The following is a 24,426-nucleotide window of genomic DNA, read 5'->3' as shown; positions in this document are numbered from 1 at the left end:
TCTATAAAGTTATTGGAATCTTTTTATGGCAACTGTTGAGGGTGAAGGAGGTTAACGCAGCGTAAAAGCATGGACGACATCTACAGGTCTGTTAAAGACAGAACTCACCCTTTTTAACCATCTGTTTATAGCGCTCACCCCAAAATGCAACAGTTAAAGACTAAGGAACAGTTTTTAAAGAACCCCACCGTCACTGCAACAATCTAATCCTGCACCGCCACACACTCGAGTGCAATAATCACGCAATCTTCAATTAAATTTTATTTATATAAGATAAGATAAGATAAACTTTATTGAGCCCTCGCTGGGGAAATTCCCACGTTACAGCAGCTGGATACAGATAAGAAGCAGAAAGAAGCACAGGATTGCAAAAAATAATAGTCATTTACCACATTAATAATGTCTAGACTGGATTTATCACTCATTTAGTGTTATCTTCATTGAAATAAAACTGCTTTTCTTTCAAATATAACAACATTTCTAAGTGATTCCAAACTCTGGAATGATAATGTACCTATATGACAGTGAAATTTACACATAGATAGTTATGAAAAGGTAAATTTACATGTATACAGGTATGACATGGAGGATAATGCACCCACAAATTGCATTATTGCAGTAAAAAAAAATATTATTGATGGAAGAAAACATGATATTATTCCACAAGAAGAGTTGTAAGAGGCCAGTGTTACATCTTGTTGATTGATTTGGAAGAGTTATAAAGGGTGTTTTACATTTTTTCTTGGGTTGCACAGGAGCAAACTTTGATTGTTTATGAAGGACTGTTGTAAAAAAAACTGTGGAAAGTAAAGATGTGACACCAGAAGAGCTATAAGAGACCAATGTTTTATCTTGTGCATCTTTTATATAGCACCAATTCACAACATGTCTTCTCATAACACTTCAGATAGTTATGAATCATAAATAAGGAACTGAGAACCCAACAATCCAGAGTTGTCTTTGGATTCTCTGTGAGTAAGTAGTCGGTGATGGTGGAAAGGAACCAGAAAAACTCCTTTAACTAGGAGGAAAACAAAAAACCTGACAGCGCCAGGCTAAGGTTTGTTTTGATTTGATTTGACCTCAGGCAGCACAAACTCGATAAGATAATTATTAATCCCGCAGTGTGGAAATTTGCACCCTTCTAGCAGCAAAGACAGCACAAAAATTTACTAAACCTTCTTTTACTTTGGGCTTTTCCCTTCAGCGAATCTTCTGCATCTTTTTCTCTCACACCAGCTAACTTTCACAACATAAACCTTCTCTTTGGTCTTCCTCCAGACCTCCTGCCTTGCATCTCAACACTTCTACCTCTCTATATATTCACTATTCCTCCTCTGAACACCTCTCTGGCTTTATCTCCAAAACATCTAACATGTGCTGTCATGTGTTTCTCCACACGTTCCAACCTCTTTGCACACACATCTTCACCTCTTGTCCACATTTTCCATAGCCAGAATTGAGAAAATGACCCAAATAATTATAATTATAGAAATAACAATATTGCATGTGTCAGTGGTATTGCACAGATTCTAACACAGTGTCTATTCTAACATTGTGTTGTGTTGCAGTAGCGCCGTATGGCCGCTGGGGGCAGCAGCGCCACTGTTTACAGCCACCAGGCAGCAGGCTGCACGAGCTCCGTGGTGGTAGCGTGGAGCTGAAACCGGAGCCGAGCAGAGAGGAGGTCGCTGGAGCAGTTGGTGCGAAAGAAGTTACTCAAACTCGCAGGAGAACCGACTCAAGCGGCGCCGTTTACATGGTGACAAACTCCGGACTCCGAGGTATTTAGTCGTCGGTGTAAAAAGTCGCCGGGAGGAGGAAAAAACCCCAAACAACGTTTAAAAAGCCGCTCGCTGACTTCTGCATGGTCGCTAGCTAGCTAACAGTTAGCCTGCAGAGCTACTTCGGCTAGCTGGCTTAGCTGGCGAGGTCCAGCCCGAGAGAGAGAGAGAGAGAGAGAGAGGGAAAAAAAGTTGTTTACCTCGACTTGTGGATGTGGTCACCCCCCGAGTTTTTCACGACTTTTCTCTGGGATAAGAGAGCCAGGACCAAAGATTCACACTGGATTTAACACTCGGCACTGTTAGGAAACTAGCAGGATGTCCGCAGAGGTTGAGAGCAGTCAGGTCGACTCGGGTTTGACAGCAGCCAGCTCCGGCGACCAAAACAAGCCCGAGGGCCGGGAGAAGGAGGAACCGGGGCAGAAGGGCTCCGAGAACCCACTGGGGGACGGCCAGGGCTCGGAGGCGGCCAGGAGCCCCGCGGACACGCACAAGAAATGCAAAGAAAACGATAAAGAGAACGACCAAAGCGCTGACTCGGCGGTGGAGGCGGTGAAGAGGAAAGTTGTCGAAGCTCCGCCGCCGAAAGTGAACCCGTGGACGAAGAGGACGACGGGCAGAGTCCCGGTGAACATCATCAGCAACTCCCAGGAGAAAGGTGAGTCTCATTTTTATTTTTAAATCGCATTTAAACGCTCCGAAGCACAAAGCAGCCCCCCGCATGCACGTCGCCGCTGCAGCCGCCCTTTGACAGCCCTTCCAGCGGTTAAATCTAAACCCAGACCCCGCCGCTCCCCTCCGGCACACCTCATTTATTTTTTTTATTCAGACTCAAATCTAATGCATGGACGTGAATGTCAGCCCGGTGGAGCCGTGTTTGGAGCTGCCATGTCTGCCCCCATCCCCCTCTGTGTGCTCGGGTTGCTCCGGAGCACCACGTGTTGATTGCTGACAACTGCTACTTCTGTTAGCCGCTCCCTGCTAACTCCTCTGCGGGCTTCCAGCTGCCGTGAGCCAGCGCTGACAGACCACTTGGAGGAAGCACCGGGAGAAGCTAAGCCGAGAGTCAAACCTGTGGTGCTCTGGTGCTTCGTGGTTTGACTCGTATTAAAAGAAGCTAAACAGTCCGAGCTAGCTGCTGCTGTGAAGGCACGTTTTTTGCATGTCCAATGGCCTTTCTGCCTGCAGTTCCTCCCACCAGCCTGCTCCCTACTGTCACTAGTGAAAAAACAAGTATGTGGACAAGGTGGTGGAACAGGTGGGGGAGATAAAGTGGGTTAGGCTCGTAAAATAATCATTATATCCACTTTGGAGGAATCCAGCTGTTTATAAGGGGGATGTGGCAGAAAAGTTGCACCTCAAGTCCAGATTTCTGTCCACAAACATGATAAAATCCCAGTTTTTAACTCATAATGACACATGAATTAAAGAAAAACAACTACCAGAGCGGCAGCTGACAATCATTTAAGTGCAGATTAATCTAATTGGTTTCCTGATCAATCAGTGAACTGTTTGGTGTATAAAAGCCAGAAATATGGACATGTACAACTTAAGAAAACTGTGAAATATCCCCAAGTTAATGTCCTCAAATAGTTTTTGTCCACAACCAAAAAATATTTACTCTCCTGTCAAATATTAGATGTTTTGATAATTGGCTAATTGGTGTAATGTATTTTTTTAAGGGGGAAAACATCTAAATTTTCTGATTCCAGCTCTTTAACTCTGAATCATTTCTGGTGTCTTTCCTCTTATGTCACAGTAAACTGCACATCTTTGGATTGTGGACAAAATAAACTATTTGAGGACGTCATCTTGGGCACATTTCACCATTTTCAGAGGTTTTTTGGGGCCAAACGGACAGATTAATTGTGAAAAATAATGGAGAGATCAATCAACACTGAGTCAAGAAAATGGAAAATTTCAGAAGCTTGAATCAAAGAATTTAGACCTGATCACTCAAATCAATTTTAAAACATATTTTTCTATGTTTAATTTAATTTGAACCTATAATATGTAATTCCACACCTAACAGTTATTACTCAGATTGCTTTCATTGATTAATCTTCTAATTGTTTTCATAATCAGTTTGCTGTTTGGTATATAAAAGGACAGAAAATTGTGACAAAAATTTTTAAACTTTTTTTTCCGTAAAAAACAAAAATACTCACCGTCTTTGAACGTATTTTGTTCTACATGTATTTTGTAATTAAAACATGTAGGGCTGGAACTAATTATTATTTACACTGTTGATTAATCAGTTAATTGTTTTCCTAATTAAGTGATTTAATGGTATATAAAAGGTTTAAAAAATGGACTTTAAGTTTTGACAAGTTTCTTATTGGACATATTCAGTTGTTAAGAGGCAGGAATCAGAGAATAATAGAGACTTAATCACTTTTTTAATAATAAGATGTAGTTTTTTTTAAGCAAAAATGCTCATAATTAAATAGTTCATATTCTACAATATCAGTATGACTTCTTTGGTCCAACCAGCATCTAAAAACCCAGAATATTTACGGCACAATGATGAAATAATACGTACTTTGTCATGATGAAAATAAAATTAGTTTATTAAAATATGTTCTTATTGATTCACTGCAAATTATAGTTTTGAAGAAATCTTTTTCTAGCAACATAAAACAAAAAAGAAAACAGCAAAACAAGTGTGACAGAAGAGGAGCCTTCTCAGTTAAATCCAAAACACACAGAAGCATAAAAATATTCCCATTTTTATGTATTTTAAGCACTACCAACAGAAACTTTTGGCACATTTAAAGCCTCAGCTAGAGAAATATTCCCATTTTTACGTGATAAACGAGGAAAATAACTTAAACTTTCACTGGTTTCACACCTGGGGTTCAGTTGACTTGTATCAACAGCTGTATAAAGCAGTTAAAGGCCTGTTGGTGTCGTAGTTTTACCTCGAAAATTACATTTTTTGGCTTCATGCCTGCATAACAAAGCGGGGTTACGGAGTTTAAAAGATCGAGTGACATTATGGGAAGTAGAGCATTAATTTTGTGACCTGCAATGGGAAGTAAAATGTCTTTAAATAATCTTTATTAACCCGTAATGCAAGTTTAGTCATGATGAGGTGGAATATCCCTTTAATAATAATCAGATTGATGTACTTTCTATCAGCTGATGAGTTAATTGTCTTTGATAAAGCTGCTGATTGATCGTTTCTCTGCTGACTTTCTGCAGCTTTGTTGCTTTCTCGCTGTGACTTATGAATGTGTGTCAGAGCTGGGAGCTATATTTGAAGCGCACAACTCCGGCATCGTTTTACAGCTCTACTGTACGACCGTCTGCGGGCTTCAACCCGCCTGCTGGCCTGGAAGCCTCGTCCTCTTATCAATCCGGCCATCCTCTGCCGAGCGATAGGCACCGTCATGGCTGCCACTCCCAGCAAAACACAAAACACCCTCCACCAGTTCAGCCGCTCTTCCCCCCGTTGATTTATTCAGAAAATTCCCAAATGCTTCCCAGACTTCTGCAACCTTCCCGCAGCTCCTGATTGTTTTTTTTTTTTTAAAAAAGAGACTAAAACCTTTTGGATTTAATGTTTACCCGCCTGTCAGATGCGAGGATGTCAATCTCACTTTTCGATTTTGTATCTGCAGATCAGCAAAATGCCCTGAAAGTGGTGCGAGCCAGCAAACCCAGAACGAGAAAATCCAGCAAGGTAACGCTCCTTGGCTTTTCTGTTTTTACCTGTTTTTATTTAAACCCTCTGAACCGCGAGCATTTTCGTGTTTTTACTCAGTGTATTCATTTTCCTGATGTTTTTCCTGGTAATTATAGTTTTTTTCTTAAAAATATCTTTATTTTTCTTGATATTTTTGAACATATAAGGAGAAAACAGAACAAGCACACCAAAAAGAGAGTTTAAATATGAACAAGAAGCATATTTAAAATTTGTATTTTCACTTGATAAATAACCAAACAGGGCGTTATTTTCACCAGATGTTCACTTCACAATGAAACAGAAACTAATGCAAGTTTTTGCTCCGTGAAGACAAAGATTCCTACTCCTTTTTGGATATGTTGGGTTATTATTTTAAGCTTTGTTTGGTTTTCTTTTGTTTTGTTGTTGTTTTGAATATTTTTATTCGTTTTTGTGACTTTTTTTCCTCACATGTCCAAAATAGAAACATTAATTGATTTATTCTAGAAATATTTAGCAATTATTTTTCTTTCAGTCGACATTTATTCGTAGTTTTTTAACAATATATTTTTTATATCTCTACTTGTATGGAAGCAACACAAACATGACTAGAAGTAGAGAGAACTATGTATGTATGACACTGTTATCAAGCCATAAATCACAAAAAATGCACAAAAATAAAGTCGAATTTCTTTGCGCATTTGTTTTACACAAGTTTATGTAACTTGGAATCAACATGTGCAACAAATTTGCCAATGCTATAGATATTTTCCTACTTGTACCACATTTTAAATTAGTTTTCATGCTTGTTTTTTACCTGCTCGGTGTAAACACTGCCTGCAATTCAGCTGAAAAGTTCCTGAATTTTTGTTTCTTGACTGTTGGTCGCAGTTGAGTCGTTAAAGGCTTTCGGTTTGCGTCAAATAGCGCTTATTTTTTTGTTTTTTACAGAATCTAAGTAGTGCAAGCGGTTTATTTTTGGCTCGTTTTTAAACGAGGCATGCAGGGTTTAGAGATTTGAGGAAATATTACAGTTTTAAGCTTAAGCTTCTTTGAACTTGAAATAATCTTGTAATGAACAAGATGGATCAATATTGGGGGCTAAGAAGATGGCAAAAATATTTTTTTGCCATGGCATGGCTCAGTGGGTAGAGTGGCCGTCTTGCAACCGAAGGGTTGCTGGTTCGATCCTCGCCCCGTCGTGCTCGAGGTGTCCCTGAGCAAGACACCTAACCCCGAATTGCTCCTGATGGGTCGTGGTTAGCGCCTTGCATGGCAGCTTCCGCCATCAGTGTGTGAATGTGTGTGTGAATGGGTGAATGGGATGTATCATGTAAAGCGCTTTAGGTACCTTGCAGGTATAGTAAAGCGCTATATAAATACAGACCATTTACCATTTTACCATTTAAGCTGATTCCAAGACTGAAAAAGGTGTTCAAGGACTGTGTAAAAGTAGAAAATCCAGTGATTCTTTAACCCCTTAAAGCTGCTGTCCGGAGTTTCCGTTTGTTTTCAATTTATGTATCATTTTTTAACAAAGCTTAAATGTGTTAGTCTAGTTCGATACTATAATATAAAGTTAGTATAACACGATATGAAAATTTATTCCTGAGCTCCGCCTTCCTCTCATAGACCCCCATGTTATTCTAAAAAGCGCCGGTTGCTGCCGACCAATCAAGTTCGAGCTTCAGCTTTGTCATGCTGTCAATCAACGGTTACGCGCACAGCAAGCAAGCCCATGCAGAGGTGGGCGAGCTACGCACTACGCAACCGCGTGCACATTTGTTTTGCTTATGGAGGAGAGAGCATCAGGGATCAGCAACTTCCAGAAAAGTTACCAATCCCACGGCTTGTCAGGCCAAGAGACTGCAGGACGTTTTTTGGCTCGGGGTGCTCGCGTCGCTCCCCGACCACGGCCTCCATAGCCCGCCTGACGGCTTCGTTTAGATGCCCGACCTCTGGAGGAAGATGTTGGGGCGTCTGGGACATACTCTTCGTCAGAGGAGTCATGCAATTCTGAACTCCAGATAGAAATAAATAAACAATGTAACACTTATACACGCGTAAATGCACTAAGTTTGATAAACAACATCATCGAGAGGGATACACGAGTGTAATCACATATTGAAACTTTACTCGTTCGTCCTAGCAGATTCATGTTATTTTGGTATTAGGACAAGTTAGACTCAATACAGCATTCTAACGTAATTCCTTTATTATTTACTACATGTACTAAATGCAGAAGAGGGGAAAACAGCAAAACAGGCGAGATGCTGCAGCACTCCGGGCACTTCTCTCATGTACTGCGCGCGTGCACAAATAAAGGGGCGAAATCAGAGGGAGGGACCAACAGTGTTTTGGGAGACGCTGAGATTCAAACTCCGGACAGCAGCTTTAAGCTTCAGTGTACCGCCGGTGGTACACCTACTAATTTGCGTAGGAATTTCAAGAATGTCCGACGGCTGCAAACACGATTATACAAACACTATACGCCGATGGAAAGCTTAGATTCTCATGAATCCGCCGGTATAAACCACTTTCAGATGCGATTACCACAGCGGGTGAGAAAAACACATTTGTCCGACAAAAACAAATATTCATCCATCCGTTCTCTATACACGGCTTCAACGCACACAGCGCGACTCACATTTCCGGGTTTATTATTACACACAAAAAAAAAGATTCCACAAAAAACGGCCATAATCCAGCCTTTTACATCCAGATGACACAAGCCAGTAAACTATTTTGTCCAAAACATGTCCTGAAGTCGGTATAAAATCCCCGAATCGGTCATTTTCAAGGAAATGCACCTCGCGATGCCCGTCCAATATTCCCCGTATTTTTCGTAATTTTTTTTATTTAAAAATAGAATATTAGCGATTTTTTTGTACTGAAAACGGCTGGAATTGACTGAAGCTTAAAGAGTTAACCTGTAATCAACATATTCAATATTTATCCTGCAGATATTACCAATATTAGGAAAAAATAGTGGTTTCTTGTCTCTGCTATGTTTAACACAAACACTAAAGTTCAGCTGAAAAATCCCTGAATTTTTGTCAAGTGACTGTTAGTCACGCTCAAGTCATTAATACGTGTATGGTTGTACCAAGTACCACTTAATTTTTTGCTTTTTACAGAATCTGAGTAGTGCAAATGGTTTATTTTTGGTAGAATTTTTAAATCAGTCCTGCAGGATTTAGCGATTTAGATGAAATATCATAATTTCAAGCTTCGATTTGGATAATTCCTAGACAGAGAAAGGTGTTTGCAAGCTAAGAGTTGAAAATCCAGAGATTCTTTCTGTTTTTACAGTTCCTAGATCTGACAGTTAACCTGGAATCAGTACAACATTTTTCCTAAAGTTGATCCCAATATTAGGAAAAATAGTGACTCTGCATACTGTAGGTATTTTATTGTTTACATTTTTAGCTCCTGTGTGAACACTGCCTGCAGTTCAGCTGACAAATCTCTGAATTTGTTGGTTGCAGTTGAATCTTTAAAAGCTTCAGGTTTGCTTCAGATGGCACATATTTTTTTATTTAATTTTTTAGACAGAATCCAAGTAGTGCAAACGTTTTTTTTCTTGGCTAATTTTTAAACGAGTCATGCAGAATTACTGATTTTACTGGAATGTCACGATTTCAAGCTTCCATTGAGATGATTCCTAGACAGAAAAAGGTGCTTGCACACTAAGAGTTCAAAATCCAGTGATTTTTTTTTTTATGGTCGGCAAGTCATAATATCGAACGGCTGCTAATATCCACTGCGCTGAATGCTAGCTGCCACTCAGTGAGAGCAGTCATGTACAGTACTGTAATCGAATCACCATGAAGTGTAGAGTCCAGGGATGGGAATTTTCCGCGGAGCCGCCGATTTGCGCCGATTTCATTTCAAATTTGAACACTTTATTGTCGCCGATACAACCGCGAGATGTCGCCGATACAACCGCGAGATGTAACGACGTTTGTAAACGGGCCAGTGATTGGAAGTCGCTGTGCCGCCGCCGCACACATATCCCCCCCCCCCCCCCAAGAACTTTCCGCTGGAATCAAAACTTGCTGATCCCATCCCTGATCATATTTGTTTTTTTGTTTTTTTTACAGAGTCTAGATGGAAAAAGGTGTTGAAGGACCATCTAAGAGTTGAAAATCCAGTGATGTTTACGGTTTTTTACGGTTTCTGGGTCTAACAAATGGTGTAATTTTGTTGATTTAAAAACAAAAAACAGGCTTTTCACACCTTTTGGTGCGTTTCGTCGTTCAGAGGGTAAAAATTTCTCTGTCAGGCCTTGAAAATGTCTCGAGTGAGTTTTCCAAACAACCTTAAATGCAGCGTTGGCCTCACACATTTATAGATCTCGGTAATTAATCCCACAGAAACACTAAATCTGGGTTTCTGCAGCTCTGAACGGGCCTTTGCGCAACAGAAAGCATGACTGGGCAAAAATCTCTGCACTTTCTTGCCATTTTTTGATCATTTTAACGAACAAAAATGTCCGTTTAAGCTTATAAATTAAACCCTAATGAAGAAAACTGGTTAAAATCTGCTTTTTTCTTATTGGAAGTTGGGCTAAAAATTCCCCATGTGTTGGAAAATCTCTGAGATTGGTCGCCGCTTTGGTAACTTTGGTTTAATGGTTTTAGCGGTCGAAGCTAATCAGATGCTGCTGGTGGAGATTGGGCACGTTTCTGACATTAAAACATGATGTTTGGCTCTCGGTTTTCTAGCTCTGACTCCTGCCAGGTACCGACATGCAGGATGGGAAACCAACATCTGCTGCCGGCCAAATGTGAGCTGCTGTTCTGGGGTTTTGTTTGCTTTTCCAGCCAATTTTTTTCTCTTCCTCCATCGCCGTTGTGTAAAGTTACTGCCTGGAGGGGAGTCGGAGTATATATAAAAATATTAAAAATGTCAGCATGTGGCAGCTTTTTTTTTCTTTTTAAAGTAATGATTGTGAAACAGGAAGCCTCGACTCTATGATCTGTATCAGCTCGGCTCATCTAGTGAGGATTTTTACACGTTTTGGGTTATTTTTAGGCCTTTTAATATCATGTATGTAGCTGCAGGGACACGCTAAGTTGCCTGGTATTAACATTGCCGCATAGGGTGTGTTTTTAATGGAGCCTCGATGACCCAGAATGCAACCTGCTGACATTTCCACACAGTCACATGTCCCAGTTGATAGTTTACAGTAAATTCTATCATGCACTGTTAAGCCCAGCGGATCAATTTATTGTCTTTATTTTCCTGTGATTGCAATAAAAAAAAACTAAGAAATAACTCAAGCTGATGCATTTAGTTAAGTTTTACTGTCAGATCTCATGTAAAACTTAACTTTACATACATATTTTTTTGGTTTTTAATAATTAAAAGTCCCAAAATTAAGGCTGACACTGATATTTATTATTTTATGTGGGGATTATCTTGATAATTATTAGATGTAAATGTTGGGATATTTAGTTTAGTGTCATATATGAACAAAAAAGCTGCAGATGTGAATATTTGGCATCAAATAATTAATTGATGTTTTTATTTCAGTTAAATTGATTTTTTTAAGTAATAATTATCAAGATTTACAAAATAATCTTAAATATGTTTTTTAAAGCAAATCTTTTAGAATAAAACCAATAAGGAAACAAAAAAAGTGCTCAGATTTAACGGTTTTATGATGTTCAGGATCATATTTCTTTAAATTTGTGCTCTTTATTTGCATAAAATCACATTTGTTTCATTGTGAACGACTTTTATACACAAATACTTGTCATTATTAGTGTTTATTATTAAATTGTCGCTTTTTTCTTATGTTTATTTAAGATTATTTCAAACTTTTTTGCCCTAAAATAGCGGCACATCGATTGAAACGGTGATGCAAGTAAACACTAAAAGCTTTAATTACATGTCTTCACAGATATTTATAAGGAAAAAAGTTATGGTAGAAGATGCAAATAATGCATTTTGAGACACAAGAAACATGGAATCTAAGCCTGATGTTCCTAACAAATTGACTGAAATGTCTTTTATCATACAGAATAGCAGCTAAATTACACTTTTAGTTATATTATTGAGTGTATTACTGTGGTTTGAGGTGGTTTTGGATGTTTAAATTGCTTAAAACTGCCAAAAAGCATCATTTTGTTTGACTGAAAACCAACATTCTTTGTTTTCTTTAACTGCAGCAGTGTTTATTTGATAACTGAGTTTGAGATTATTCAAGAAAAATGTAATTTTATTCACACTAAAACTATTTTACTTTGCTTTTTTTGAGGATTTCCTCACAAAATGACAACATAAAAGCTTCTACTTATAGATACCTTAGAATTAAAGCTGCTGTTAATTGTTATTTCTATTGAATTTGAGGTATTTAGAGAAAAATGTAGGGGAAAAAACTGTAAAGATTCAACGTAGTTTGGTCAGTTTCTTGTAAATATTTGCGGATTTCATATCAAAACGACAACATAAAAACTTCTGCTTTATAGATATCTTAAAATTAAAGCTTCTGCTGATTATTGTTTTTATTGAATTTGAGGTATTTCGAGAAAAATGTGGAAAAAAACAGTAAAAATGCAACAGAATTTTGTAAACTTGTAAATATTTGAGGATTCCATAAAAGCAATAAAAAATATGTATTTTTTACTTAAAGATATGTCAGAATTATGGCTGTCAGTGATAATTATTGTTTTATTTGGCATTAAAATTATGCCTTTTTAGAATGATGACCATCTGAAAACCAAAAATATTCAGTTTATTTCCATCGATATTCACAAAAAAGCTGCAAATTTGAACTTTTGACAATCTGGAACCTCCTATGTGCAGCTCCAGACCTGAGATTTGGTGCAAAATTGGAAACTTTCGTGCAGTTTTTGACCCAGTATACGTGTTAAAATCCCACTTTTATTTGCTCTTTCTGCCCGGCTTCCTCTGCAGCTCGTCTAACCTTGATCTCCTATCAGTTTGTCCAAATTTACAGCGTTCCCGCCGGTGGAAAGTGACTCCCGTGGCCTGTTTTATCGCCGCTGTTTGCAGTTTCCCCACAAACGGAGCACTGACCTCCTTTTTTCTGCCCCGCCGGCCTCCACCGGGAGGGCAATTCTGCTCCACCTGCCCCGAAAACGCACCGATAAACCGTCCGAAACCGTCCCGACTCCTGAATGCTGAAATGCTGATTTCGTTGTGTCTCTTTTTTACAGTCGAGCGACTTCAGCGACATCACGAACTGGCCGACGCCCGGGGAGCTGGCCAAAGAGGTACGAGAGGTGGTCGGACGTGTGAGTTTACCGTGTTTTTTTTTCGTGAATTAAACGAATAAATTCTGTTTGTTTTCTGCTCAGTTTTGGTCCCAGAGAAGCTTTTCTGAAGTCCGCTCACTAGATGGAGCAATAAAAACACGCAGCAGGGTTTAAGTCTGCAGAAAGCTCCAGCAGTGAGGCAAAAAAGCCTTTATTTAGTTAATTAATGATAATAAACATAATATATAATTAATGATAATAAACATAACATAAATGTTGTGTTGTCTGTGTAGAACATGAGGTGTAATCTCATGTTTTAATCATTTATGCAAACATATTTTAAACTGTTATACTCGGCTGAATAAACGCCTAAAACCAACTTAGCTCCTTCTAAAAAATGCAAACTGACATTAACTTTCATATTTCTATAAAACACCGTGAACAGCAGAGAAAGTTTAACATTTACCTTGTATTTGGTAGGGCTGGCCCAAATAGTTGTTTCCGGCCTCCGAATATTCGGGCCCTATTAAAGACGAATTTTCGAATATTCGTTCCTCCCCGTAACGTCCGGGGGCGGCGGTGGCAGTGGAGGAGATAGCCCGAATATTCGGATCCGTTCGTCTGGTCTCCCGGGTTTAAATTTTGCCTTTGTTTTGTCTTCAGTTAATATATTCGGATACCAAAATTAATATCTGGATACCGCCGTAGCGAACGGATATTCGGGTCCAGCCCGAGTATTTGGAGAGATGTGGAGATTTCATAAAACGACAACATAAAAGATTTTACACACAGATGTCTTAGAATTAAGGCTGCTACTGATTGCTTTTAAAAAGCTTTGAAAAAATCCCTTAAAATGCAGAATACAAGCAGATGTGGGAATAAAAATGCCACATAACGTGCTGTTCTCCTCTAAAAGTCTTAATAAAACCTTTCGCCGGTTGTTCTTTTCTTTGCAGCAGCAACAAAATGTCCTCAACAACAACGGGAAGAAGCCTCCGTCTTCGCGGCGGGAGAAGGACAAGAGACGAGAGCGGCCGGACAGGAAGTCGGAGAGCAGCCATGACGGCGGCGAGAGCAAAGAGAACCAGGAGGCTCAGCCGGACCCGCTGGGAGATCTGCCCAAAGACGGAGAGTCCAAGGCGGCTCAGGACGCCAAGAACGCCGGCCTGAAGAAGAGAGGAGGTGAGGGTGAGGAGATTTTTTACTTTGGGTGCAGCATGAAAACGTCCTAAAATAATCTGAATAATCGCAGTCGATTGATTCGTTCACACTCCGTCGTTTATTCGTAGGCATGTTTTTCTGACTCGACTGCAGTGATTTTTTTTAATTCCTGATTGCTGCATGTCAATAACCGTATTGATCAGTGATTGGTGGAGATTGGTGCATGCTCTGCTGGGATGATCAATCTCTCTCTCTCTGTGAAGGCACTTGTGTCTAAACCAGAGATGAAGCGAAGAGTTTTGTTCCAAAATAAGAGGAAAAAGGTTTACAAATGTCGAAAAAAAGACCTTAAAATGTCGCTAGAAACGTCTTTTGACCGAGTAAGGATTCAAAATGAACAAGAAAACACTGCCAGGAATGGAAAATCCTTCAAACTTGTTGGTTTAATAACGTAAAATGTGACTTTGGAGCTACACAATTATGTGACTTATCTGTCAGATTTTGCCAATTAAATGCATTGTATTATTAAAGCTGTAGTAATGCTGTAAGAAGTGTTAAAATATGACCATGACAGCTGAAGAAAAATGTAAGATAAAACGGCAACAACTAAACATAATTCTATCAGTTTGCTCCAAGGTTCATTTGAGGATTTAATAAAAGCTAAGCAAAGTTTTTACCTGCCATAGATATCTCAGAATTCAGGCTGCCACAAATTTCAAAAGATTTAGATTATTAGAAAAAGTTGTAAGAAATAAACTGTAAAAACTGAACTTTTTTTAAAAGCAAGAAAAACAAACAAGCTTGCAGATATCTCAGAATCAAGGCTCCTATTAATCATTTTATTTTGATTTATATTCCTATATAAACCTGTAGTAGTACTGTAAGTATATAAAATATAACAGTGGTACGAATACTATTTACAATTCAGTCCTAGTACAAGGTAGCCTAGCCACACTAGACCCATGCTCTGAAGACACAAGGGTCTAGGCACGCTCGACAGGGAGGGAGGCGGGCTAAAAGGTTGTCTATCAAATCACTCTGCAGCAATTGGGTAGGTATACAACCAATCAGCGCAACGAATAGGCTCCTAGAGCGCCGGAAATCAGAGGATGCGGGAGTTCGGTGAAGCCTTATTTATACAGTCAATGGGTGAAGCTCAAGTATATTACAGACATGTTAACAGAAAGATTATTCAGAGTCGGTGCTAATGGAGCTCAACGACTGTTGTCGTTTTTGTTGTTGACCCTGGCAGAGAATTAAATTCGTTGCCGTGGGTTGTCTAGCGCGGCTAGGCTAGTTGTTTCCGGTTGTTTCTGTCAGAATCGTTGCGCCTCTGTCGTCACTTAGTTACGCCCGCCTTCTGACTCTACACTTCATGGTGATTGGTCCGGCCAGTTTTAGGAGCATCCAACCTCGAGCCTTATTTAGGGTAACTAGACCCACCCTGGTAGAGGATTAAATTCGTTGCCGTGGGTTGTCTAGCGCGGCTAGGCTAAGTACAAGGTCCATTTAGTGGTTGTTCTGGAGCTTTCAGTCATCTTACACAGGTTTCTTCAGCAGATGAAAGTTTCCATTTTCCATCAAATTTCAAATGTGGCTTTAAACATTTAACTTTAGCACTAGTCGACCTGGACAGCACAAACAAAACAAACCCAACAACAAACCAAAAATAACGATTTTACACTTTAGTTTATGCACTTTTTTGCGGGAGAAATGGGTAATATGATGTATCAAATTGGTCAGAGAGCTTTAGATTTGGTAGTACGATGGTTTTGCCGCCTTTGGAGGAAGCTAAGCTAGCTGTTTCCACTTGTTGTATCGGGATTTATTGAATTGCATATAATAAAAAAATATTAAGACATTGGAGAGCTTTTAGAGCAACAGCGGAGCTTGTCCAACCAATGAGAATTTGGTTGAATGGGAGTTTATCGGCCAACCAGTCATTCACGCTTTATTTCTTGCGCTTTTTTGGGAAAAAATCGGCAATATAATGTCTGAGATTTAGTAATAGGACGGTTTTGCCACTTTTAGATGAAGCTAAGCTAGCTGTTTCCACTTGTTTTCAGTATTTATGCTAAGCTAATCTAACCATTTTCAGATTATAGCAAAATGGATTAACCAGTAGCAATAAAAAAATGACAACTGTCAACCTCAATGGAGGAATTGATGATTTTACTGGGATTTATTGACTTCATATAAAACTTTATCCTAAATATATTCATAAATGTAACATCTGAGGGCTTTAATTCTGACACTATTTTACTAAATTCAGGTTATAATTTGATAGTTGGACATTTTTCTGCCAGGTAATTATGTTTTACGCCACAGAAATAAGATCGATTGACAAATAGTAAGTTAAATGCAACTTTTAGTGTTATTAATAAGTGTTTTAATATCATAATTATTTTTAAAAATCCGTGTTTTATACATTTTTGGCTGTGGTTCATCGTTTTATCCTGTTAAACACCAGTTAATCCATAATACTTCAACATGAGGTGTTCTGTATTGGGTCTGGTTACCTTAAAATATAGAATTTTTAGTCATTCACCACTAAAACAAAGACTTGAAAATCAAGTTTTAAGTCAAAGTGAGTGTTTGAAACCTGCTTTACGGTGAAGTTCAGTCACCGAGGTTGATGATGTTTGAGCGTTTTGGGCCAAAACTCTTCAAAGCTCTGTTTCCGGTGTGCAATCATCGCCAGGTAACAAACGTAAGTGGGTTTCTCTGCCGCTGGAGGAAGCGTCCCGGGACGACGGAGACAAGACGCCCGGCGGGGACACCAACGGCGACTCGCCCGACCCCACGTCGCCCAATCAAACGCTCCATAATAACCGAGCGCATGATAGCAGCAGCAGGAGTAAGTGGAAAGAAGTGACCGTCTTCAGTGTCTGCTTTGCTTCTTCACTCGCTGGTTTGCTCTTTTTTTACCTCTAACATCGTGTTTGCTCACCACTTTCCCATCTGCTGCCGCCTGTTTTTTTGTTGGTTTTTTTTTTAGCTGTTCTTCCCTAAATTCACAAAGACAGCATGACCTCTGACTCATTTATTTTAACTTGCATCAGACGTGATTCGCAGCCTGTTTGACCTTTCAGCCCACATTGCTCACCACAGTTTCCTCAGAAAAATGAGGGAAATGTTTTTTTTCAACAAACTGGGTTTTATTTTTAGATCAGTTCATCATTTTCAAGTTTTGTTTTCATTTAGGTTTTGTGTTTCTGTCATTTGACACCAATTTTAGTCCAAATATTTCGGGAAAGAATCAAACTTTACTAGAGTTAAAAAAGATAAAATGGTTGTACGGACTGTAAATAAGCCCCAGTTTTACCTGTCAGTCTTAAGAGTTGCCTAAAGGAAAACTGTGTTAGTTAAAGTTGCTCTAAAGGAGTTAAAGTTGCTCTATATTAATAATTAAAGTTGCTCTATATTAAAGTTGCTCCGTTATTTAAAGTTGCTCTAAAATGAGTTAAAGTTGCTCTATATTAGTTAAAGTTGCTCTATATTAATAATTAAAGTTGCTCTATATTAAGGTTGCTCTATGTTAGTTAAAGTTGCTCTATAATAATAATTAAAGTTGCTCTATATTAAGGTTGCTCTGTTAGTTAAGTTGCTCTATATTAAAGTTGCTCTATATTAGTTAAAGTTGCTCTTAATGAGTTAAATTTGGTCCATATAAGGTAAAGTTGCTCTGTTTTAATTCATTGCTCTACATTAGTTACAGTTCCTCTATATTATCTAAAGTTGCTCAAAAATGAGTTAAAATTGCTCCATATTAGTTTAAGTTGCTCTAAAAGAGTTAAAGTTGCTTTAAAGAAGTTAAAATTGCTCTATATTAAAGTTGCTCTGTATTAATTTGTTGCTCTACATTAGTTACAGTTCCTCTGTATTATCTAAAGTTGCTCAAAAATGAGTTAAAGTTGCTCCATATTAGTCTAAGTTGCTCTAAAGGAGTTAAAGTTGCTCTATATTAGTTAAAATTGCTCTATATTAAAGTTGCTCTACATTAATTAAAGTTGCTCTAATTAAAGTTGCTCTGTATTAGTTAAAGTTACTTTAAAGGAGTTAAAATTGCTCTACGTTAATTAAAGTTGATTAATTTAATGTTATCTCAATTGGAAAACCAACGTCTTTTCTTTCAAAAATAAGGAAAGTTCTAAGTGACCCCAAACTGTATATTTTTCCACTTTTTTTCCATTTTATTTTCAGATTTTTTCAGATTTTTTTCAAGTACTTCTGTCAGTTTTGGTACGGACCCGTACCCGTAGCATCTGTACTTGAGGTACGGACCCATTAAGGTCACTGAAGAGCTGGCGCCGGTTAACTACTATTTGCTGCACATTACAGGCAGTTTATATGAATGACTCTGACGGCGAACATTGTATAATTTAATCAAAAATACACCGTCTCCTCTCATACTTTATACAATGTAGTTTTTATGCTTTTAGACGTGTGTCTAAATTGTTTGAAGTCCAGTTCCTATTAATTAGTTTACCGCGTTCAGTGGTGGAAGCGGCTGACGAACTCCATTGCAAATGTTCCCATTTAATTTCGGACGCTAATTTACAAGATAAAGTTAAGGATGTCGAATATGAAACAAACACTGGTGAATGGTGAGGAGCAGCTCTTTAATTCGGCATGAATTAAAAAAACCCACAAACTCGATTTACTGTGATATTGTGAGATTTGTTTGTGGTGATGTAACTTAGCCATTCAACAGAGTCCGCTAACATTAAAGTGACTGACGTGCAGTGTCAGGGTTTTGTTTAGGTTGTTAATATGTAATAGTCTGTCGCTACTTTTGAAGGTAAAAAAATACTTTTCGTTTGCTGGCTGTTAGTTCCGCCATTTGTTTTGTTTGCTGTTTGTGCTTTATTAGAACAGGGTCACGTGAATAAAAAGTTTTGCTATTTTTAGTAGTAGTGCTGATTTCAACCCCCAAATCGCTGTCCGTGAAAAAGTCAGATAATGATATTTATAAGACATTATGCATGATAGAAAAGAGAACAGCAGATGATTGACATGACAGGCTCGGCACGCAGATTCACCTCGAATCACGAAAGCGCCTTCATCACTCGGATTACCAAGCCGGCTCATTAATATTTATGTCCGTCGGATTACCAGCCAATCACAAAGCGCGTTCATCAGCCGGCTCATTAATATTCATGTACGTCTCATTAATATTTATGATAAGGTAAAGTGCCGTATCCGTAGGCCACAGGCTACGAGTACGGGTCCGTATCTGCAGACACTACCTTCATTTTAGCCCATAGATCTTGGGAAAGAGCTGAACTTCACTGGAGATTAAAAAGATAAGTTATCAGAGGGTCACACAGATTGTAAATTAACTGTAGTTTTACACGTCATTCATAGGAGTTGCCTTAAGAAAACCTACTGTAAACAGCAGAACTATGTTTTTTCCACCTCTTTGTTTTCAAATTATTAAATATTTTATTTAAATTCATTTTTAAATTAAACTTTAGTTCTAAGATCTGGAGACGGACACTTTAGAAAAGGGAAATAAGTAATAAGTTGATCACACAATTCTTAAAAAAACCCGAGATTTATCAGAATCTGAGCAGAAAGGAAGAAATTTAACCCCAATGAGTTGACCTCAGGGTGGAGATTCTGACTATGAAATGAAGTGTCAGATTTAGGAAAATATAAAATATTGGAGATAAAAACACTACAACAGATAGAAATGGCGTTCATCCGGTTACTACAGGTGACTTCAAGCAGGGTTTTTCTTAGTAATACTTCGTGTAAAGACCTCATCAGCCCCCAGAGACGAACAAATTACATGAAAAACTCGACGTTTTCTCGTCCACAGGTTGGAGAAGAGAACCGCGGGATTATGGCGACGATGCTTCCAGCGTCCGGAGCGACAGCGGCAGCGTTCGGGGAGGAATTCGAGGTCGAGGAAAAGGTCGCGGACGTGGGAGAGGACGTGGACGAGGTGAGGACTAAACAATTAATACCCAAAGATGAAAACACTCAGCGGGGCTTTTATCTGCTCCGACAACGATCCATCTGTCAGAATTTATTTGTACAGAACTTCTGGTGCAAATGAAAAAAAACAAAAGAGGGGATTTTAGAAGTAAAAGCAATTAAAAAGCGAAGAAAAGTGAAAAACAGGTCAACATTAAAAGTGAGAAGTGATAAAAGGTGGATAAACAGACTAAAACGCAAAAAAAAGCATAAATTAATGAAGCGTTAAAAGACGATGAAATAGTTAAAATTGTAAATTAAAATGTTTAAAAGCAAAATTGGAAAATAGTTAAGTGACATAATAAAAGATGAATGAAATATACTGAAATGTAAGTCAGAAAATTCATATATGTCAAATAATATGAGAAAAAGACTAATAAAATACACAAAAATTGGGAAAAAAATATAAAACACAGTGATAACAAAGACGTAGTACACTAGAATCTAAGTAAAAATTCATAAAAGCAAATTAAGAAAAGCATAAAAACTGCATCGATAAAAGATGGATTATGTAGACTCAAAGGCAATTCAAAATGGAATGAAGCAACATGAGAAAATAATGAAAAATTAAATGATAGAACATGGATAGAATAGACTAAAAATGTCAGTAAAAGTGCATAAAAGTAAAGTCAGAAAATAAACAGTAAAATAGAATAAAATATAAATAAAAATTTTACGTCAAAATTCATAAATGCACAATAATAATATGATAAAAAAGTAATAAAATATAGGTAAAATACACAAATAAAATGAAGGAATATAAGAAAATAATAAGAAGTAAAATAGACTAAAATGTAAATAAAAATTCACGAAATCAAAGTAATCAGAAGTGATAAAAACAACTGAAATAGACTAAAATAAGTTAAAATACATAAGTTAAATAAAAACAAAATTTTAAAATAGACTAAAATTTTATTTAAATTGATAAGCAAAATAATAAAATAGTAAATGATAAAATAGACATAAATTTGATTTAAAATGAATTAAAGCAAAACAGTAAAAAGTGCATTAATAGAATAGTGAATAGGTAAAATTCTGTTCAAAATTCATTGAATCAAAATAAGAAAATAATGAAATGTTTTTTCATAGAACATAGAAAATAAATACAAACAAATAAGAAAATAAGTAATAAAATACAATTCAAAATTCATTGAAGCAAAAATAAGAAAATAAAAAGTTAAGAGTACAATCAAATGGACTACAGTGTCGGTAAAAATACATAAAAATTAAATAGGAAAATGCAAGTGATAAAACAGACTAAAATTTAATTTAAAATGAATGAAAGCAAAATAAAAAATTATAAAAAAAGTGTAGTAATTAAAGTAAGACAAACAAAAACATGAAAATGAAATAATAATAATTCTTTTAAAAATATTTATCAAAAAAAAATGTTTTTTCAATGTTATAAAATCAGAAAAAGCCAAACTAAAAGGAAGTTCTTAAGTTTGCTTTTTAATGCAGTGCTGTGATTTCTGTTCTGACTTCTGGCCTAATTAAAGGGTCACTACCAGAATAAAGATAGCTTTTGAGCTGCTCACTTTCTATAATTTCTTAGGTTTTTTTTATTTCTTGCAGCTCAGCTTTCTTTTCTCTTTCTTTAGTCCTCAAACCGGCGTCTTCTTTCCTTTTGGCCTCGGCTGCTGGATCTCATGTTTCTGTTTTGTTTGTCTTCAGGTCGGTACGAATATTCTCTGAGCTTCCGGGACTCCCAGTCCTCCGACGGTTCTGTTCACGTTCCCTCAGAGTTCGGCACCAACATGGTTTATTACTATGACGACGGCAACAAGGTCCAGATGTACACAGTGGACGAGAAGCTGCTCAAGGAATACATCAAACGGCAAATGTAAGTCCAGTGTTCTCCTTTTTTTTATGCTGGGACAGTTCTGCAAAGAAGCGACACAAGAAACAAAACAAGACTCTAAAACACACACATACAGGCCTACATATAAAATCATATAACATCAAATACAGCAGTTGTTTTTTAGTCATTTATCTCCATTTCATCATTTTAGTCAAATTTAACCAGAACCTTCGTGCTATAATGACATTTTTTTTACATTCACATCGTCAAAAACTTTGCTGTGAGACTTTTAAATGGTTAATTAAAGGTAATCCAATCTAGATTTGTGTTTTTATTGCTTATTTTTTTCATTTCAATCACTTTTATCAGATTTCTCTCGCCTAGTTTCTAGCTACGTTCTAGCTTGCGTTTAAGTCCCTTTCAGTGGACTTTTTTCTTGATTTGCTGCCCTTATCCTAATAGTAAATCACACTTTTGATCTGTTACTCAGGCAAAAACCAGACATTTACAATTTAAAACCAACAAAATCTAAATGATTAGTGAGTTAATTTGTAAAATATTCAGTTGATAAATTAGAATGATTAGATCCAGCCCTAAATTTTAATAAAACTGTCTACATATGTATAAATTCAGGGAAAAATGATGTGTAATAGAAGAGTAATTTCTTTAATTATCACATTCAACTTTAAATCCCACTGGGAGTTTTTAAATTCTTATTTTATTCTAAATCTTTTATTTTATTACATTAAAAATATGAGTTTAATTGCATTAAAGTCCAATGTGGGACACAAAATTTTAGTTTTATGAAAAATTTTGGACCTCCTCCAAACCTCCTCTGGGTGTTTTTTGTGGCCTGCAGGGGGCAGCATCTCCTCTGAGTCGCCTCCTCCCGGCTTTGGCCTCGTTACCGATCAGAACGGTGGAGGCTGAGGGTGGGGTGAACTCCTAAATATAGTCTGAGTGCTTCGGAGGGGACAGACCAGGAATTATACGCAGGCCTGAGCAGGGAAATAAAAAATAAAAAAAGCAGAGAGAGCGATGGGTGAGAGGGTGAACGAGGGGACGCCGTTGTCCTCTTCGCTCTCGTCTTCCTCGGCTTTATTCATTCTGCTCAGTCAGCCGACGGGACGACGAGCCGCCTGCAGGCCGAGCTGCACATACCGACCGGTGTGTGTTTGTGTGTTTAAAAGCACATAACGGTGACTTAAAGTGGTGTGACGAGCGCAGACTGGGAGCTTTTCCAGTCTAGATTTGGTGGTGGTCCGGTCAGAATATTCTCCATTTGTTGATGATTTTAAAAGGATTTAGAGGAAACATAAATTCTAACATAAACTTAGTATTCTGCTGCTTCTGTTTAATTGGAATAAAAACGTGTCTGTAGCACAAAATGTCAAAAATTGTCAAGATAGTGTCGACTATCAGAACAAATTGGCATGAAGTATGAATGTTTTTAAGGATATTTGTGCAGTTTCAGGTTAATTTTAGCTTTAATCTGTTTGTAAAAAGTGCTATATAAATAAAATTACAATTAATCATCAAATACTTTGTTTTTTTCAGTTAATAGTAATATAAGTGAATAAAAATTGCATTTTTTAAATTTTTATGATCAAGATTTTGATATTACAACCTATTCCATATGTTTTGTTTTGTATTATTGTTAGATGCGGCTACGTAGGGTTAAAAATGTCTTTTTTTTGTTGTTGATTTGTGCTCAAAGATGGAACTATGACGGCGTGAAGTGGTGTGACGAGCGCAGACAGGGAGCTTTTCTAGTCTAGTTTTGGTGGTGGTCCGGTCAGAATGTTCTCCATTTGTTGAGTATTTAGAGGAAATATAAATTCTGACTCAAACTTAATATTCTGCTGCTTCTGTTTAATTGGAATAAAAACGTGTCTGTGGCACCACACAGCAAAAACGGTCAAGATTGTGTTGAATATCAGGACAATTTGGCTTGAAATCTAAATATTTACAAAGATAATTGTTTAATTTTAGCTTTTTAAAATGTCCTATTCAAACAAAATTCTATATTATTATTAATTATAAAGTATTTCAAAATAGATTCAGTTATGAAATTGAATGAAATTTACTTTATTTCCATTTTTATGATCAAGATTTTTATATTACAACCTGTATGTTTTATGTGTTGTTACATGCAGCTACATATGGTTCAGAAGATATCACTTTTTTTGTTAATTTGTGCCTAAAGATGGGACTTTTCACGGTGACTTAAAGTGATGTGACAAGCGCAGACATAGAGCTTTTCCAGGCTAGATTTGGTGATGCTTCACATAAACGCAGTCATAGAGCTCAGATTTAGTTAATTTTCCTGACTTATCCTGTTTTTACAGTTTCTAAATTCTACAATTTTGCAATAATAAAGGAAAAAAACAGCTGACACCCTTTCAAACAAACTAGCAAGCCTTAAAAAGAGAACTCCTGTATTTAAGTTTTGCATTTTTATAAAACCCAGGGACCTGAAAGCAGCGGGTCCTTCACCAAGATGATTTATAGAAATTAAATAGCATTTACAACCATAATTGTGATGTAAAATTAAAAATACGTGCTCCAATATACTGTATGTCTACATGTAATTACTTTTACGGGCATGTTCTGCTAATATAACGTGATCTAGTAATGTTATTCCTAGACTGTAGCCCTGTTCTTGTGTGGCTGGCTGCGACATTTGTTGCCTCTGGGGACGATGGGGGTTGTGAGTCTGTGGCTCTGTTATTTTGTGGGTCAGGAGATGCAAGATTTGTGAATGTTAAGCAGACCAGTAAAGGTCAAAAATTAAGCCGCAGAACA

The 24,426-nt window shown here is 37.4% G+C and overlaps 1 protein-coding gene and 1 long non-coding RNA gene across 12 annotated transcripts in view; one reads left to right on the top strand and one right to left on the bottom strand.

The window, feature by feature from the left end:
* Positions 1 to 1,452: 1,452 nt before the first annotated feature.
* Positions 1,453 to 24,426, top strand: part of larp1b (La ribonucleoprotein 1B) — a 48,194-nt gene continuing 25,220 nt past the window's right edge. Inside the window, exons 1-7 of one of the 11 annotated variants that reach the window (XM_051951785.1) lie at positions 1,453 to 2,442; positions 5,408 to 5,469; positions 12,639 to 12,716; positions 13,634 to 13,865; positions 16,540 to 16,695; positions 19,663 to 19,788; positions 21,495 to 21,663. In XM_051951785.1, the coding sequence (XP_051807745.1) occupies positions 2,103 to 2,442; positions 5,408 to 5,469; positions 12,639 to 12,716; positions 13,634 to 13,865; positions 16,540 to 16,695; positions 19,663 to 19,788; positions 21,495 to 21,663 (1,163 nt within the window). In that variant the 5' untranslated portion in view covers positions 1,453 to 2,102. The remainder of the gene's footprint in view (positions 2,443 to 5,407; positions 5,470 to 12,638; positions 12,717 to 13,633; positions 13,866 to 16,539; positions 16,696 to 19,662; positions 19,789 to 21,494; positions 21,664 to 24,426) is intronic. The other 10 variants (XM_051951843.1, XM_051951746.1, XM_051951871.1 and 7 more) reach the window with 10 other exon arrangements.
* Positions 6,933 to 24,426, bottom strand: part of LOC127535447 (uncharacterized) — an 81,516-nt gene continuing 64,022 nt past the window's right edge. The window contains exon 3 of the long non-coding RNA XR_007944324.1: positions 6,933 to 8,160. This is a non-coding gene — a long non-coding RNA (uncharacterized LOC127535447). The remainder of the gene's footprint in view (positions 8,161 to 24,426) is intronic.

Source organism: Acanthochromis polyacanthus, chromosome 1 (assembly GCF_021347895.1).
Source record: "Acanthochromis polyacanthus isolate Apoly-LR-REF ecotype Palm Island chromosome 1, KAUST_Apoly_ChrSc, whole genome shotgun sequence".
NCBI classification, from domain to species: domain Eukaryota; kingdom Metazoa; phylum Chordata; class Actinopteri; family Pomacentridae; genus Acanthochromis; species Acanthochromis polyacanthus.
This window is presented reverse-complemented; position numbering and strand designations above follow the sequence as displayed.